This window comes from Dipodomys ordii, unplaced genomic scaffold (assembly GCF_000151885.1).
Source record: "Dipodomys ordii isolate 6190 unplaced genomic scaffold, Dord_2.0 Scaffold2, whole genome shotgun sequence".
Classification (NCBI taxonomy): Eukaryota; Metazoa; Chordata; class Mammalia; order Rodentia; family Heteromyidae; genus Dipodomys; species Dipodomys ordii.
The window spans coordinates 2,518,784-2,537,094 of NW_012267218.1; the positions used below are offsets into that span (position 1 = coordinate 2,518,784).

The window sequence follows — 18,311 nt, forward strand, 5'->3', positions numbered from 1 at the left end:
CCCGCACAGCGCCCACACAGCGCCCACACAGCACCCTGGTCCCGCACAGCGCCCTTGTCCCGCACAGCGTCCACACAGCACCCTGGTCCCGCACAGCGCCCACACAGCGCCCTTGTCCCGCACAGCGCCCACACAGCACCCTGAGTCCCGCACAGCGCCCCCCGTCCCGCACAGCACCCGCACAGCGCCCCCCGTCCCGCACAGCACCCGCACAGCGCCCCCCGTCCCGCACAGCGCCCCGCCCACTGCCAAAGGGGGCGGAGTCGGGGAGCAGAGGGGACAGAGGAACCCCAGAAAGGGGAAGACTGCGGGGTCCCCAGGGGCCCAGCCAGACGGGACACGCCCCTCCTCCGCAGACGCTGGACAAGATGGCGGCCAAAGCCAACCACGCCCACAGCGCGGGGGAGGGGGAGGCGGTGCGGACGCCCCCTCCCCCCCCAGTCCTTGCCCCGCTGGGCCTGCGCAGGAAGTCGGCGCCCTGGGAACGAGGGGTCACGGGGGCCTCACCCCTCCTTACCTGTGCGGAGCCCAGGGCGGAGTCCTGAATTTCCAGACTGCACACTCGCTGTCTGGGCAGCATTAGAATTTCTACCACCGTGCAGGTGTGCAAAGTGTGCGGGACCCCGCCGCTAAGCCCCGTGCAGCCCACTGCCCCCAGGCCGAACGTTCCTAGGAACAAAGGACCAGATGCCCCGGAAGCTGGGACACTGACAATCGCTCGGCTCGACGTGGAAAGGCCCTGGCAGGGGAGGGGGGCGCCATGGCCACGCGGAACAGAAGCCACGGGGCGGGGTGCGTGGATCGGGCCGTGGGCACTCAGAAGGGCAGCGGCCCTGGCCCCAGCCCAGCCTGTGGGGAGGCTGAGGGAAGGGGGGGGCATGGATTTCCACAAGGCAGAAACACTTGCAAAACCACACACTCACTCCTCACACTACTCAGCGCCCTACAGGATCACAGAGGTACACAAAACAAAAACGACCAAGTGCCAAAATGCACAGCTCTCAACACAAGTTCTACAGCTCCAAGAGCCTCCAGATCCACCGAGAAAACGACTGAGACCAACTTCTGAACGCCTGAGGCCCCCAGGAGCCACTCGCTTCACCCCAGTCCCCAGAGGCCCCCAGGGCCCAGCTGCCATCCAGGACTGCGCCAAAGGGAGGCCGCCCTCCGGCACCCTGCTGCGCACCCAGCACCCACGGAGCAGCACTGGACGGCCACGCGGGCTGACCACCGCCTGCAGCCACCTTCCTGACCCAGAGGGGTGGGAAAACCAAAGGCAACAGAAGCTCTCTTGTCCGGCCGGGGCCACGTGGGGGAGCCCACACGCGACACATCCACCTCGTTTCCGGGCAGGTCACTCTCCAGGCTCTGGAGCAGGTGGAGATTTTCGTGCACAGAGTCTCAATCAAAGTTCTACAAACTGCTTCTTTGAAAAAAGATGTTTATTAAACAATTTTAAATTGTCATAAAATGACTAAAATGGGTTTTTAAAAATTAAGGCTCTTTCTGTGGATTGCCAGAACAATGTAAAAATAATATCAATCAACCCTGCTGAACGCTTTGTTCCTAAAGTTAAATTTCATCAATTCCTACACATTTTTATGATTTAAGATAAAAAATTGGACTACAAATGACAGTTATTGGCCATCTGTACTGAACACACACTCTGATCAGGTGTACAATAGTCTAGTTGAGTAGTTAGGCAAAAATATTCCAGTTAAAGCATAAACTGTAGTTTCAGCACGTTAAAGGCGTTGCTTCCCATGCTGTCATGATTGCCCTACAACTGAAACACTCTGGCACAGGACGCTGACCGGGGCTCTGCAGACTCCTGCAAGGAAGACCGACTCGGCTGGCAATTAGTTGGATTATATATTTTTTTTTCTCCGCGCTCTAAGGTGGATTCTCAAATGATTCAGAATTACATGGCATGCAGTATCCAAAATTATGGCTCTGATGCATTTAGTTTTACATTAGGAATAAGAAGTGTCATTCACATTCATTGTACACCCCACCCCTCCCCCGCTGGCTAGCCCCGCTCTCGGTCCGGGCAGCGTTAAGGGTTAAAACTTACCACTTTCCCAGGCCTTCCCCATGTGCAAATAAATCCCTCCTGACAAGCAGTGACTATACAGTCTTCAAGAAAAATTAATACAGTCAGTCTTTCGTGCGCGATCTTTTTACAGATCAGCGGCTCTAACAGGGGGACGTCTTCCATCCGAGGACACAGGGGCGTCCCCAGAGTTTTAGCGGGGTCCGTTCTGGCTTTCGTAACTAGGTTCAGTTTGTCACTGCTCTTGCTAGAAATGTGTCCCATGCTGTGGTTCCGCTTGTGGTCTTTCTCGTGGTGCCTCTCCTTCCGGTCGTGCAGCGAGAGGGTTGCGAACTTGCTGACGCCGGCAGCGAGGGCCCCGTCGGGGACGCTGCTCTTGCTGCCCGCGCTGGACACGGCCGAGTGCGGGAGGCTGTTGGACCGCGGCAGCGGAGGGGGCACCGAGGTCCCGGGGGTGGCGACGCTGTTGCCATTGCTCCCGGCGGGAGGGCTGGTGGCGTTCATGACATTGGTGTGTGTCCTGGCCCTCGACAGGGGTTGGTGGGGGAAAAGAATGTCTTCCGTGAGGTCCCACAAGCACAGCTGCGTGTCCTGGCCCACCGAGCCGAACCGGTACGTGACGCTCACGGGGCGGCTGTCGGTCGAGTTCCGCTTGGACAGCCTGGACTGTGTGCTGTTGGCTCGGTCTCTGCCAAAGTGCAGAAGGTCCTGGAAGTCCTCGTCGCTGCCGCTGAACTCCAGCGGGTCGCTCTCCTCCACGCTCGTGGTGTAGGGGTCGAACGCCACCACGCTGACCCACGACTTGTGCCCGTGGCCTCTCGCTATGACCCGGCAGTCCACAAAGGACCAGACCGTCACCAGGTCGTCCTCGCCGCCCGTCACGATGTACTTGCCGTCCGGGCTCCAGCACACACACAGCAAGCCCCCAAAGTAGCTTTTCATCGTGCCGTGCAGCTCCACCGCGTCGAAGTTGAACACGCGCAGAAACCCGTCCTGGCTCACGCACGCTAAGAACTTGCCATCTGGGGAGAAAGCAAACTCGTTGAGGGCCCCCTCGCCCACCGTCCACTTAAGGAGAGGGTTCCTCGTGGATTTGCTCTTGCAAGTGTGCACGGCAAAGCTCTCCCCCTGCTTCAGGAGCTGGTAGTGGGGGGCTGTGGCGCCACAAGTGTGCTCCACATTATACAGGTACATGTTCCCACTCGAATGGGCTACTAGGAAAAGGCTTTCCGAGCCGGGCACCCATTTGACACAGCTTACGCGTGACTTGTCTATTAGTCTCTGTGAAGACAAAGGAGAACACGTTATCACAATAGAGAAGTTGTACAGGAACGCGTGCGTGCTTCTCGGGGAGGGCCGCGTGCCCCGCCAGGCCTCCGCACTGGCGCTTATCCTGCCGACGGCTGGCCGGCCCGAGCCCGAGCCCGAGCCCGAGCCCTTGGCCCAGGAGAACCAGCTCTAGACCTGCGCACAGGGGTCCCTGACGGAGGGAGTTGCTCATTGTGAGCAAGTGTGCGCCGAGAGCCCGGGCCGGGCCAGACGCCAGGCTGCGTGGCACGCCAGCGAGACTCAGGTTCGTGGAGCCGCAGCTTGCTCTCCACTGACGCTCGGAAAGCCTCCGTCCACGCGGCTTTCTCTGCGTCCACTGTGCCCGCGGGTCACGCGCCCCTGCTCTGCGACATGAGGCGGGGTCCAAGGGCGGCCGGCAGACCCCCCCCCACGCACGCTGGCCTGGTAGATCTCAAACACCCCCCCAAACACACACACCCAGCACGAGGCAGAGGACGCCGCCGTCCACGCACTGCTGGCCCACTTGCCCGTCGCCCACCAGCGGCCACAGGGCAGCAGTCTGGTCTTGGAGACCAAAAGAACAAAAGGCATCAAGTGCGAGGTACCAGGCACCAAGCGAGCAGGCGGCTGGGCCCGGGCTGGGCTGGGCTGGGCTGGGCTGGGCTGGGGTGAGCTGAGCTGAGCTGGGCTGGGCTGGGCTGGGCTGGGCTGGGCTGGGCTGGGCTGAGCTGGGCTGGGCTGGGCTGGGCTGGGCTGGGCTGGGCTGGGCTGGGCTGGGCTGGGGTGAGCTGAGCTGAGCTGAGCTGGGCTGGGCTGGGCTGGGCTGGGCACCCACACGTGCTCATGGCCTCCACGGCGTGCGCTCGGGAGGCTGCTGGGTCTCCAAGTCCTGACTGGGAACAACTTGTGCCAAAAGTCTCACCATACCACTGCCCCGCACAAGGGGTGCTAGACACACTGATGTGCTGTGCACATCCTGCACCTGTGTGCACACGCGCGCGTGCACACACACACACCTGAGGGCCGACAGACACACGGATGTGTACACACCCTGCACACACATACACACTCACACACCTTGACTGTGACTGTGTCTGCTGGTGTGGTACTGTTACAGAAGAAGACAAAAACAAAGGAACTTCGCTGTTAGACAAAGGCTGGGGCAGGTGGTCTGCCTTGGACCGGCGGCCGCACCCGTGAGCAGAGCTGGTTCCAGCCAGCAGCACAGAATTAACTAAGAATAACAGGCTGGGAAAGTGCTCAGCCTTAGGGCGCTTGCCTCGCAGGCATGAGGCCCTGGGCTCCATTCCTCAGCACCACATAAGCAGAAAAGACCGGAAGTGGCGCTGTGGCTCAAGTGGTAGAGCGCTCGCCTTGAGCTGAAGAGCTGGGGACAGCGCCCAGGCCCAGAGTTCAAACCCCATGACTGACAAAAAGTTTGAAAAAAAAAGATGGAAAGGAAATTAATGAGCCATACTAGTTTATTACATAAAATGAGACCTCAGACGCTGGATCGGTGAGAAAGGACCCAGACGAGGCGGGAATGAGCTGCACACAGCACAGGGAGCCACCCGGGGCCAGGGCGGGAGGTGCACGGCTCGCGACAGCGGCTGCCGCCATCAGAGGCGCAGCGCTGACCTCCCGTCCCCGCCTCTTCCATGTCCTCCTAGTGACCCTCCTGTAACTGGCACCTGACCAAGAGAATGGCAAGCACTAAAAGCGGAGCAGCACCCCCGCAGGGTACATCAGACACACGGTTCTTCAGCAGAGGATCTGAGCATGGCCCTGTGGGGCGGCTGCACGGCCGGCGGCTTACAGCTGCCGAGGCCCTCCGCTCGAGCCCACGGGCACGCCACCTCACCTGGGCAGAGGCCTTGTCAGGTGTGCTTGGCCAGCTGAGCCCGGAACAGCGGCTCGCCAGCTCTGAGCCTTGCCAAACCCCATACATAATCAAAACCACTTCACTTGTACCTATCCACGGTGCACATTTTTATGGACGTGAAAATTCCCAGCAGTGTGGCTTCTTTCATTTGAGGTTTAAGAAAAGCACAGGCAGCCAGGCACCAGTGGCCCACACTTTCATCCCAGGCACTCAGCAGGCTGAGAGCTGAGGATCATGATTCAAAGCCAGACCAGGGTGAAAGTCTGTGAGGCTCTTACCTACAATTAACTACCAACAAAGCCAAAGTGGAACTGTGGCTCAAGTGGTAGAGTGTTAACTTTGAGCAAAAAAGCTCAGGGACAGCTCCTAGGCTGTGAGTTCAAGCCCCAGGAACAGCACCAAAAAACAAACAAAACCAGCCCAAAACATTCCAGTACTAAAAAATAGTCCTATGCAGGGCGCTGGTGGCTCACACCCGTCATCCTAGCTACTCAGGAGGCTGAGATCTGAGGATGCGGTTCAAAGCCAGCCCGGGCAGGAAAGTCCATGAGATTTTTATCTCCAATTAACCATCAGAAAACCGCAAGTGGTGCTGTGGGTCAAGTGGTAGAGTGCTAGTCTTGAGCAAAAGAAGCTCAGAGACAGTGGCCCTCCGAGTTCAAGCCCCAGGACTGGACAAAAAAACCCAAAAAACAAAAAAAAAAAACAACCAACTTGCAGACTACTCTAAATAGCTGTGGCTGTAACTAAATAGATGTAGACACCTAATCAACATTACTGTCACATTCTGGTCCAGTTTGAGCACCGGCAGACCAAAACCAGAAAGGCCTTGAATGAGGCTCTAAAGTGGCACCCGCTTCTCACTTGTCTGGCTCAGGCTTCCCTCCCGGCGCACGTGCTCAGAAGAAGGCCTTTACATCAAACATTCCTCGGCTCAACTGTGGGGCTTGGCACGATGTTGACAAGTGGGTGGGCACAAGGCCAGGGAGGCAGAACACACCAATCACAGCACAGTTCCTAACCTCCCAACCAAGGGTTGGCTCTGGAGCCAGCGCCAGCCATGGCTTTACACTCCCAGCCCCCCTGCAAAGTCCTCCTGGGTTTGACCATCCATAAGAACACTCTAGAAAGCCTCTGCTTTCTCTTCTGCATTCCAGATCCTCTGCCCTCAATTACTGCTGTTTATCCAGAGTGACTTCCTGCAGGTAAAACCAAATACCAACACACATTTGTGCAGCCCTCCTTCCCACGGCGGGCAGCCTCTCCCTCTGCTTCCACTCAAAGCTGCTGGAACAAGCCGGCTCCCCATTCTTCCCTACGGCTGCCGCTGGGCTGAAGCTTCTGGTGCAAGACCAAACAACCGGCATCTAAATAGCAAGGACTAGGCTGGAGAGCGAGCCCCACTGCAGGGGGAGCAGGCCTGCGGACAATAGCAAGGACTAGGCTGGAGAGCGAGCCCCACTGCGGGGGGGAGCAGGCCTGCGGACACTGCCGCATGGCCTCCCTGCAGGAAGTCAGGGGTCACTGCCATGCCACCAGGAGGAGAGGCAGAGTCCACAGCGAGTGGCGAGTACCGCAGTGTCCCTTCCGATGGAGCCGACACCCAGGAGGGTGGCAGGGAGAGAAGGCAGTGTGGGGAGGGGGAGGGCTTTCACCTGGGGGGACAGCAGTGCACAGCAGGCTGGGGGGGGACTTACACAGAGGGAGCAGCTGGAGGGGAAGCTGGGAGACGCCACTGGAGAGCAGGGAAGGCAGCTGGCTTGCGGTGCTGGAGATCAGCACACAGGGCAGCCAGGAGGCTCCTCAGGAACAGGTGCCAGCCTGGCTGAGACACCCCACAAGCAGGTGGGACAAACAAGTCCTGGGCTAGTTGGCAGAGCCATCTAATTCAGGCTCTAAGAGTGGCTCAGCAATAAAGCACCTGCCTACTACGTGTGAGTTCAAACTCCAGTACCTTCAGAAGACAGCCGGGCGCCCGTAGCTCATGCCCATAACCCTCGCTACGCAGCAGGATATCTGGGGATCACCGTTCAAAGCGAGACTCTTATCTCCACATAATCATACAAAAAGTCAGAAGTGGTGCTGCGGCTCAAGTGGCAGCGTGCTAGCCTTGAGCAAAAGAGCTCAGGAACAGTGCCAAGTTCAAGACCTAGGACTGGCCAAGAGAAAAAGAGAGAGGGAGAGAGAGAGAGAAGGAGAGGAGAGAAAAGAAAGAAAAACTTTCCTGGCAAAAGTGCACAGCTCCATCTCCAAAACCCCAGCGCCACAAAAAAGAGAAGAAAGAGGAGGAAGAAGAGAGAACGAAGAGAAGGCATCTCTCACCTTCCAGAGTAACGGAAGCACTTGGAATGTTTCACTCAATGAATATTGAAATGACAGTTACATAGTCCAGTTTATATGAGGTTTGATTTTGCTCCAGGAAATGCGTGGTGGGAAAAGCCTTTTTGTGGCGCTGGGGTTGGAGCTCCAGCCCCGCCTCCAGTCCTGTCCTCCTTTGGGCTGGTTTGCAGGCAGCTGCTGGCTGTGCCTGGAGTCACGGGGCCTGCCAGCACCCGTCTCATCGCCTCTTGCTAGCTTTTTGCCCTCACCCACCTCCCAGTGAGCTGGGATTACAGGCACAGGTCCCCTCTGCTGGCCTTTTTTCTTTTGCATAGGATCTATGTATCCCAGGCTGCCTGAGCCGACTAGATAGCCTCCAGCTGGCCATCCTCCTGTTTGAGTCTCCCAAGTGCTGCGTTTCTAGCTATACTCCACATCACACCCAGCCTGAAAAAAGACAAGGAAGGCGGGGTCTGTGGAAGGCCATGGAATCTCCCTGCGGGGCACACAGCATCTTGAAAATCCGGAGAGATGAGACAGCAAATTCCAGCCCTCAAGAAGCACCAGACAGGGCTGGGAAGGTGGCTCAGTGGTAGAGCGCTTGCCTTGCATGCATGAGGCCCTGGGTTTGATTCCTCAGCACCATATAAGCATAAAAAGCCGGAAGTGGTGCTGTGGCTCAAGTGGTAAGGTGCTAGCCTTGAGCTGAATTGCTGAGGGACAGTGCCCAGGCCCAGAGTTCAGGCCCCACGACCAGCCAAAAAAAAAAGAAGCACCAGACATAGCTGGGTGCCGGTGGCTCACTCCTGTAATCCTAGCTACTCAGGAGGCTGAGATCTGAGGATCGCGGTTCAAAGCCAGCCTGAGCAGGAAAGTCCCTGAGACTCTTATCTACAATAAACCACTCGAAAACCAGAAGTGGCACTAGTGGCACTGTGGCTCAAGTAGTAGAGCGCTCGGCTTAGGCTGAAGAGCGCAGGGACAGTGCCCAGGCCCAGAGTTCACGGCCTACGACCGACCTAAAAAAAAAATCTCCAGACAGAGGTGGAGCACAGGGGTGGGAGGCAAGGCACAAAGGACAGGCCTTGAGACGGGGTCTCAGAGGAGAGAGCCAGGCCAAGGGTCACGCAGAGCAGCCCCGAGTCCAGAGAGGGCACTGCATGCCATGGGCTGCAGACCAGCCAGGTGGGCAGGGCACTGTCAGGAGCTGGGGGCTGTGGCTCAGAGGCCCTGGGCCCTGCTCACAGCCCTTGCCTGAGGGAAATGGCTGTGGATGCAAAACACACACTGGACTCTGCAGTAGAGGGGGGAATGGTAACTACATCTTATCTACAGTTTCATATTGCTGTATATGCTGTAGTATTTTTGATATATTGGATTTTTTTTGGGGGGGTCCAGTCATGGGGCCTGAACTCTGGGCCTGGGCGCTGTCCCTCAGCTCTTCAGCTCAAGGCTAGCGCTCAACCACTTGAGCCACAGCACCACATCCAGTTTTCTGGTGGTTCCTTGGAGATAAAAGTCTTTCAGACTTTCCCAGGCTGGCTTTGAACCGTGATCCTCAGATCTCGGCCTCCTGAGCAGCTGAGATGACAGGCGTGAGCACCGGTGCCCGACAAAATATTCTTGAAAGTAGTTTTATTTTATTTTATTTTTTTTGTGGTGCGGCTGTTAGAAAATGTCAGTACACGTGGAAGTGCACACAGCCCTCGTACCAGAGGGGCTGGGGCCAGGGAGGAGGACCAGCTGGTCTTGTCTAACGTTTATTCATTTAGGAAACGGCTTGCCTCAGCAGTTTTGGCTTTATGTGTCTGGATCACAATTAAAAGATACAACACACCTCAAAGAAGAAGAACAAAAACATCAACATGGGGGAATGGAAAGCAGGGAGGGAGGGAGGGAGGGAGGGAGGGAGGGAGGGGGAACCCCCAGCAGTAGGGACAGGGTGGACGGTGCACGCGGGAGAAACTGGTAGGGCCATGAGCTAACAGACCTTCAACCTGACTCAGACGGGAGTGTGGCAGGATGGATTTTTCACAGAGGGGTGGGGTGGATGAGAAAGACGGACATGTGTAAAGACCCCCGGTTCAGCCAGGAGACAGCTAGAAAGTAAACATGATCAGGAACCAGGGGTCAGTGGCTCACAAAGTCCTGGCCTCTTGAAAAGCCTCTGAGGTCTGGACACTCACAGTTTGGAGCCAGCCCGCCGAAAATTCCATGGGACTTCATTTCCAAAGTAATTTCTCCAGCAAAAACCCAGACCAGACTGAGTTCAAAACCCAGGCACCCGCATGCATGCACACGCACATGCACACGCACACACACACTACCCCCCAAATCTGAAGTGCCACAAGGAGGGAACAGCCGCCTCTGGAGACCTACCCAAAGGAGCAAGGCCAAGGTCAGGAAGGCAGTGCACGACAGAGCGGGCAGCTGCCACGGAGCCAGTGCCCCGCCTTGGGCAGACTATCCGGGGTTAGTTCAGTCGTGCAGCCCAAGAAGCCGAGGCCAAGGGCACCAGGGCTTGCCTGGCAGGGAGCAGAGGACGCCGCGGGCAAGGTGGCTGCGGGGAGGCGGCTGAAGTGCAAGCATGAAGAGGTGGAGGCGGGAAGGGTGGCTGGGCTGAGGGAAGCTGAGGGGCGCAGGGGCCACATGCCTCCCGGGCAGTGGGGTGGGGGCGGGCAGCTGTGAGAGGAGCAGAGGAGGGCTCGGATAAGGCAGTCGATTACTCTGGCATGGCCGGCAGCCAAACTTCCAAAACGCTTCAATGCCCATCTCAGTAACCACCTCTGCAAAAGAAAGTGGACCACAAAGCTAAATGCTGGTGTCTCATGCTTGTAACCCTAACTACTCAAGAGAGCTGGCTGTGGACTGCAGTTCAAAACCAGCCTGGACAGGAAAGTCCATGAGACACTTACCTCCAATTAACTGGCAAAAAAGATGGAGTGGGGGTGTGGCTTAAATGGTAGCGGCTCACTAGCCTTGAGCAAAAAAGCTAAGAGAATGCCCAGGACCTGGGGTCAAGACTTAGTATTGGTACCAAAGAAACAAACAAGAGCTCTTCTAAGCACAGTGGAGTATCAATAGACATCTCTATAAACTTCCAGACCAAGGGAAGCTCAGGCGGGAGCCGTGGGTCTGAGCACGGCTCTCAGCGAGATACTCCATAATCCTGAGCACCAAGTAAACACACACTTCAGCTATCCACCTCGAGAAAACCACGCTGCACAAAAACAGCGCATGCGACGACACGAGCAGAGGGAAAAACTCAATGCAGCGCGTGAGCCGAGGGCTGCCGTCCTGCAGCTGCAGCCAGTGCACCCGCAAATGCACTTGGTCCCAGTTTCCCCAAGTTCTTTATTTTCTTTTCTCTTTTTCTCACTTCTGTCAATATGGCAAGTGGGGAAAACGATGTTTGGGGGAATGGGTATGCACTGGGCAATACCGACACTAATGTATAATAAAAACAGGAAAACAAGCAGTTCAAAAAGCCACAGCAGGAATTGGATGCCGAGCCTGCAGTGGCTCGAGTCTGTGTGCTGGGCCTGGTGAGAAGCGCGAAGCCTGCCTCTGTCTGATGCCTGTGCAGCGGTTCTCTTGTGAGGGCGTACACCACCCAGGCTGCAGCAAGGGGCTGACCCTGCCGCCCTGCACGCTCACACCAGAGCAGCCTCCTGTTCAGCTAGACTGCACATCTGAGGAGCAGAGCCTCCAGCTGGGATCTTCATCTCCAAGCTGATCCCTGACTGGGATATGCATGGAGCAAGACTTCAAGAAGGACCAGCTTCCAGCTGTCAGAACACTGAGCATAGCGAGGCTGCTGAGATCTTGAAAACAGCTCCTGAAATCGGTGCGTGGTGTGCGTGCACGCGCGCGCGTGTGTGTGCATAGCGAGGCTGCTGAGATCTTGAAAACAGCTCCTGAAATCGGTGCGTGGTGTGTGTGTGTGCGTGTGTGTGTGTGTGCATAGCGAGGCTGCTGAGATCTTGAAAACAGCTCCTGAAATCGGTGCGTGGTGTGCATGTGCGTGCACGCGCGCGCGTGTGTGCATAGCGAGGCTGCTGAGATCTTGAAAACAGCTCCTGAAATCGGTGCGTGGTGTGTGTGTGTGCGTGTGCAGTGTGTGTGTGTGTGCATAGCGAGGCTGCTGAGATCTTGAAAACAGCTCCTGAAATCGGTGCGTGGTGTGTGTGTGCAGTGTGTGTGTGTGCGTGTGCATGCGCGAGCGTGTGTGTGTGCGCATAGCGAGGCTGCTGAGATCTTGAAAACAGCTCCTGAAATCAGTGCGTGGTGTGCGTGTGCGTGCATGTGTGAAATCAGTGCGTGGTGTGCGTGTGCGTGCATGTGTGTGTGTGCATAGCGAGGCTGCTGAGATCTTGAAAACAGCTCCTGAAATCGGTGTGTGTGTGTGTGTGTGTGTGCGTGTGTGCATGTCTTTCCCTACAGCTGTCACCACCAAAGAGAGAAGACTGCACTGAGCCTTGCCGCCCTCAGTGCTCCACATGGGGTCTGCAGACAATCGTGAGGCCCAGGGAGGCCCCCGGGGGCTCCTCAGCCCTCTGGCACAGGGGATGGAGGGTGAAGGCAGCTAGCCCTGCATTACCCGCTGTCCTGCGCTTAGAGTTCTTTTGTTTCCTGGGTGAGCTGGACTCTGACAGAAGGATGGACACCTGGAACATATACACAATACATGTGAACAGCTAACTGCTTTTGTTACACAACTCAGCAGAAATAAGAATCTTGAGGCCTTGGCACTTGATTTGCCTGGCCATGTCATCCTGATACAATGTAGCCACACGCAAGGCTGGCAGGGGCGGCAGGGGCAGCTCTGGTTGTGCACAGGAAGCACTGGGAAAGGGATTTAAGAGCAGGAAAGGAGCAGATGTCACTTTTGCCAGAGGTCAGAATTTTATGTAGTAGATCACTGCCCTCCTTCCCTCCTTTCCTTTAAACAAATCCAAAACTCTCAACCTGGACAGTCCGCTCTTCTCCCCCCAGCAACAGACAGAACCTTACACACAGGGCCCTGCTCTCCCCCCCCCCCAACCTGGGCCCTGGCGCAGGAGGCTGAGCTGGTGAGGGCCCCGTTGCCCCAAGACCAGGGGTCAGGGCCCATCTCCTCCCCTACACCCTCAGTGAGACTCCACAAGCAAAGCCCAGAACACAGAAAAGAACAAGATTACAAGTTTTAGATTTCATAGTTCACCACAATCAAAGCCTAATTTGAAAACCTTTTGAAAGTACCCCTCTGAGGATATGAACCCCAAATCAGAATTTCTACAAAGGCAACAAGATTGTGCTCATTACCACATTTTCTTCCCCAAGTGTCTAATCCGGTTCCTGACCGGGGCCTCCCACTCCCACGGCTGGCCTGGAAGGAGGGCTCCGGGCCCGGGCACTTGCTATCAAAGGCCCATTAGACATTTTCAAGGACACGACATGTATGGAATGCAGCGAGGAGGAACTTCAAATCCCCTTTCTGTGACTAGCAGGGCAGGGCCTGAGGGAGCGGAGGGCATCATTCCCTGAAGAGGCCAGAAAGAGCAGTGAGGTCTCGGGCTGCTGGGGACAGCCCACGGCTCCCCTGTGCTCACTGGCCAAATGGATCACAAGATGCAAGAATGTCTGAGTTCTTTTATTTATTTTTTTGCCAGTCCTGGGGCTTGAGCTGGGCCTGGGCGCTGTCCCCGAGCTGCTTTTGCTCAAGGCTAGCTACCACTTGAGCCACAGCGCCACTTCTGGCTTTTTCTGTGTGTGTGGTACTGAGGAATTGAACCCAGGGCTTCATGAGTGCTGGGCAAGCACTCCACTACTGAGTTCCATCGCCCAATCCTGTTTGTATCTTTTACAGGAGGTGTTTTCCTATCTCCGTTCTTGTCTATTTCCCATTTTTCTATTACAATTACTCAGTGTGTGTGTATGTGTTTGTGTTTATTTATTTTACATTGGTGCTGTTCCTGGGGTTGAACTCCATTCAGGACTGGGTGCTGCCCCTGAGATTTTTGTTTGTTTTGCTCAAGGCTAGCATTCTACCACCTGAGCTATAGCTTCACTTCCAGCTTTTTTGTGGTTAATTGAAAATAAGAATCTTAGAGACTTCCTGTTTGGGCTGGCTTCAAGCCACACCCTCAGATCACAGCCTCAGATCACAGCCTCCTGAGTAGCTAGGATTGCAGGCAGTTTCATGGCTTTGTGCTTCATGATCTTGTATTCTTTACACAAGACCCCCCAATCCAGGATGGCTGCAGGCCAGTCCCAAACCCTCTCCTTGGTCCTCCTGCAGGAATTGTCTGCCTCCAGCTCCTTACCTGGTGGGTCCTCGGTCCTGGGAGGCTCAGCTGAGAGCACACTACGTCTCTGACAGATCTTCTCTGCCTGCCAGCTTAAAGTGGTCTGCCCCCTCCTCCTACAGCACCACTGGGGTCCTCAGCACGTGTGCGTGGTGCTGTTACTTGCCCCCTGCCCCTAGGAGGGGCAGCAGGAAGGAAGGGCGTGTCTGCCACTGCAGACCCCGCGCTGGGCAGAGGGCAGGTAGTCAAGGTCTGTCGAGCGAATGGAAGAATGGCCGAAACTCTAGATGAAGCCCTCAGCTCTCACCTGGATAGTTACTAGAGCCTTCTCACTGGTCTTGCTACCTTCATTCTCTCTTCCTTCACTCCAATCCACCTTCCACAAGTGCTGACAAGAGTTCTAAAAAAACACATTTGATCCTGTCACTCCCTTGATTCAAACCCCACAGGTTCCCCACAGCCTCCAGTGTCAGACCTATGTGTCGCAGCATGGTTTTAGAGTATGGTTCCAATTCATCTTTCTAGCTAGCTATGGCTCCCGCCACGCCACGCCACGCCACGCCACGCCACGCCACGCCCTGGGGCTTAGCTGTGCTCCTCTGACGTCTCGTCATAAGGCCAAGTTATTTTCTCCAGCTTCATTATTACTGGCTGCTGTTTATTCTGCCACTGAGACAGGGTCTTACTATGCAGCCTAAGCTGGCCTCAAACTCATGGTCCTCCTTGACTCAGTCTCCCAAGTGCTGGAATTAGCAGCATGTGTCACCATGCCCAGCCTGTCTTCTCTAGCTTTAATGGTGTTCTTTACTTTCCCCTACCCTTTTTTTTTTTTAATTTGTTATTATGATGTACAAAGGAATTACAGTTACATAGGTGGATAAAGAGTACATTTCTTTCTGGACAATGTCACCTCTTCCCTCCTTCTACTCTTCTAAGAACTTTCAAGACCTAGATTAAATGACATCTTCTGAAAAGTATTTCTTTTTTTTTTTTTTGGGTCCGGTCGTGGGGCCTGAACTCTGGGTCTGGGCACTGTCCCTCAGCTCTTCAACTCAAGGCTAGCGCTCTACCACTTGAGCCACAGCGCCACTTCCGGCTTTTTTCTTTTTGCTTATGTGGTGCTGAGGAATCGAACCCAGGGCCTCATGCATGCAAGGCAAGAGCTCTACCACTGAGCCACCTTCCTAGCCCTGAAAAGTATTTCTTAAACTCTGTCCCAATAAGATCTTTCTACAGTCACAATGGCTTCAAACTAGTGAACCCTGCCTTAAGTCTGCTGAGCAGCTGAAATTACAGGTATAAGCCACTTTGCCTAGCCAAATTTAACCTTTTTGTAATTAGCAAATGTTAATTGTACAAGGGATGGCTTCTACTATGATATTTCTACATATATAAACAGTGTATCCTGGTCAAGCTGACCTCTTAACTTGACTTTGAAGAAAATGTTGTATTTGATCCATACTCAAGAATATGTAACATACATCCTCACACATACCCCGCTGGTGCACTGTCACTGTAGCACAAACCCCACTAACCTACCGGTCCGCCTTCACTGAACCATGAGCTCTGGTGGGGTTTACAGACCAAAACAAGAAAATGTGAGGAACTAATTTTTAGTCCAACTCTACCATATTACCTCTCTCAGCTGGCTATCTGGACAACATGCTTCTCTTTGCCTACTTTTACCTGCTCACCCTCACCTTTGCGATTACGAGTCATTGCAACCTCTGCACATACATACACCAGTGAGGGCACGCGCGGCAGGACCTCTTCCAGGGCCATCCCGACGCTCTGGAAACACACTTCCTGTACCCGTTGCTCTTAGACGGTCTGACCAAACTGACCACCCCAGGCTTGCTTTACTGTGAAGGCACTTGCTTTCAGCCTCCAGCTCTAAATGTCAACCTGGCATTAAACCACACTGTCCTAGCTGAAGAGCCGTTTTTCTCTTGTTCTTTTTGATGCCAGTCCTGAGGCTTGCACTCAGGGCTTGGGTGCTGTCTCTAACATTTTTTTTGGCCAAGGACAGTGTTCTACCACTTGAGCCACAGCTCCACTTCCAGACTTTTGGTGGTTAACTGGGGGTAAGAGCCTCACAGACTTTCCTGCCCAAGCTGGCTTTGAACTGCGATCCTCATCTCAGCCTCCTGAGGAGTTAGGATTACAGGCACCGACTGCCCTTTTTCAAATGTAGTAAGACGGTTCTCAAGAACTGACACTGGCCGTGAAGAGTAAGGCGCTGCTGTCTGGTGCGGCTCTGGCCTAGATGACGCTGTGTCCCTGCTCTCAGGACCATGTGGATTCTGACTCTTCTCTTCCCCCAGCATGACACACAAACATTTCTTGTTCTCTAAGTGGCATTCTGTGCCATCCTCATCCAGAACTGCCTCCAGATTTTGTTTACCAACAGCCCTGCATGTAATTCAATCCTTTCCCATCCGTTACACTCTTGTCTTCCCAAACATAAACACAAACCCATAAGAACTCGAACTCCACAATTTCTGTAGACAGCGGAGGTGACTCCATGCCCAATCTCACACTGAAAAAAAATCACCCAGCTACTTGGAAATCACTTCCTCAGGTGACATTAATAACACACATGGGTAAATACAGCACTTCTGTTTAAAGTTTTTAAGGAAATTTAAGTGGGTTGAATATTCGCTCTACAGTTTGTAATCCAGACAGCAAGTCTACTTCCGGATGGCCCAGACCAGATGGGAGACGGCACAGCGAGATGTCGCCACACCTCCTGGCAGGGACACACGGAGACCCCTCGATAGGTGTGGGGCGTGCACGATCTTAACTGTGATTATCAAGTTGGGGAATGGGGAATGTTCTTCCCCAGACAAAATTATTTCCTAAGGACCAGAATCTATACCATATTTCTGTTCGAAGTTGATGATGTTAAAATCCATGCAAACCCTATGTTCTTCCTGACCAGGGTGGGGGTGGGAGTCATCCCCACGCAACCTGACCCCTGCATGAGAATCAAGTTTCTATCTCAACAAGTCTGCTTCATCTTTACCATTTGCAAGGCAAGTCATGCTAAAACACAAAGAACCCAAATATGTGTGGCAGTACCTGGAGCTAAAAGCAACTCCAAGGACTTGAACAAACACAATCTATTTGGCAACTTCTGTCTGCTACATTTAACAGGCTGCTGTGTTCCTGAACAGATAGCTCAGGCTCCTTCCAGAATGAAACTGAACACATACTAGAAACCCCAGTGCATACTATAACGCTGGCAAAAGCTGTGTCATGTGACCCAATTTTAAGTGCCAGAATTCCTACATCAAAAATGATGTTACAGCAAGTATTTCCAAAAGCAATAGAGCTACCCCTTGGACAAATACCTGCCAAACATACATACAAAAACTCTTGCTGTAATTTGAACAGCCTAAAGCAATGTCACCAAGTTATTCAATCTTCATGAAAATTTCCAGGGCATATGAACAGAGTTAAAATTCTACAGTTTCTTCTTTAAAGTATACACATATATCAACAGAGTCATGCTCACCTCCATGATAGAGGAAATAACTTGTTACAGATAACTGTGCACGCTCTGTACAAACACACAAATTACCCAAAGAGGAACAGGTTAAGGCCAACAAATGAACCCACCACATTTAAACGAGTAATACTAGGTAAGACGACTGCGCAAATAAAAACAGGCTTAGCTCAGAGTGCAAAATAAGGCCCACTGCCCTTTGGTAAGAACCACTAAGACAGGGTGCTACTTACTTCCTCATTAAATAGTTTGCTAGTTTCTTTTTTGATTGGGTCTATAAGCTGGACTTGGCCTGCGGAAAAGCCCACTAGGAGAGAGACACTTTCTGCTGTGGCTGTGAGGTGGTTGAAGTCATGACAAGTAGGCTGTGTTCCTTTGTATATCCTTTTATCTATTGGTTTACTCAAGTCAGCAGCCTGGAGGAGAAAGAGAAAAATACATACAGTAAACAGCACATTGAGATGAGAAATCTAAGTTACACTCTTTTATACTGTCATGAAGTTCACTTTCAAAAACAAAATTATTCAACATATTCTTTCAATCGTGACATTTTATAAAAGCAGTTTCACATACCTTGGCCAACTAGACATGGTTACACTAGCTATAATATGTGTATTTATAGCTGATTTCCACCACTTACTCTCCTTCAAACGTATGTAACAAGGACTCCTGGACTTTGGGAGGAAAAATACTTTTGAGATACTAAATTCAGTATTTTCAAATGCATTCCAGTAAGTTTTTAACAGAGTTAAGTCTGATCAACACATAAATGCTCAGGCTCTCAGAGCCATCTGTGGCACATAAATTTCACTGGTAAGTTATCTGTAGCCTAGTGGTTCTTAGAGTGTGAATCCTAGGCCATCACCAGCAATACTAGGAAACTCAGAAATGCACTTCTCAAGACCCAACCCAGATCCATTGAGTCAGAACCACGGGGTAGGACAGATAAGCCACAGTTTAAAAAGCTGCTGC

At 53.6% G+C, this 18,311-nt stretch overlaps 1 protein-coding gene across 3 annotated transcripts in view; it reads right to left on the reverse strand.

The window, feature by feature from the left end:
- Wdr20 (WD repeat domain 20) overlaps nucleotides 1-17,757 on the reverse strand; it is a 23,553-nt gene extending 5,796 nt beyond the window's left edge. The window contains exons 1-2 of one of the 3 annotated variants that reach the window (XM_013017464.1): nucleotides 17,573-17,657; nucleotides 2,075-3,075 (exon numbers count right to left, since the gene is read on the reverse strand). In XM_013017464.1, coding sequence (XP_012872918.1) covers nucleotides 2,075-2,995 — 921 coding nt within the window. In that variant the 5' untranslated portion in view covers nucleotides 2,996-3,075; nucleotides 17,573-17,657. Of the gene's footprint in view, nucleotides 1-1,421; nucleotides 3,335-14,138; nucleotides 14,214-17,572 lie in introns of those variants that run through there. The other 2 variants (XM_013017473.1, XM_013017455.1) reach the window with 2 other exon arrangements.
- Nucleotides 17,758-18,311: the final 554 nt, after the last annotated feature.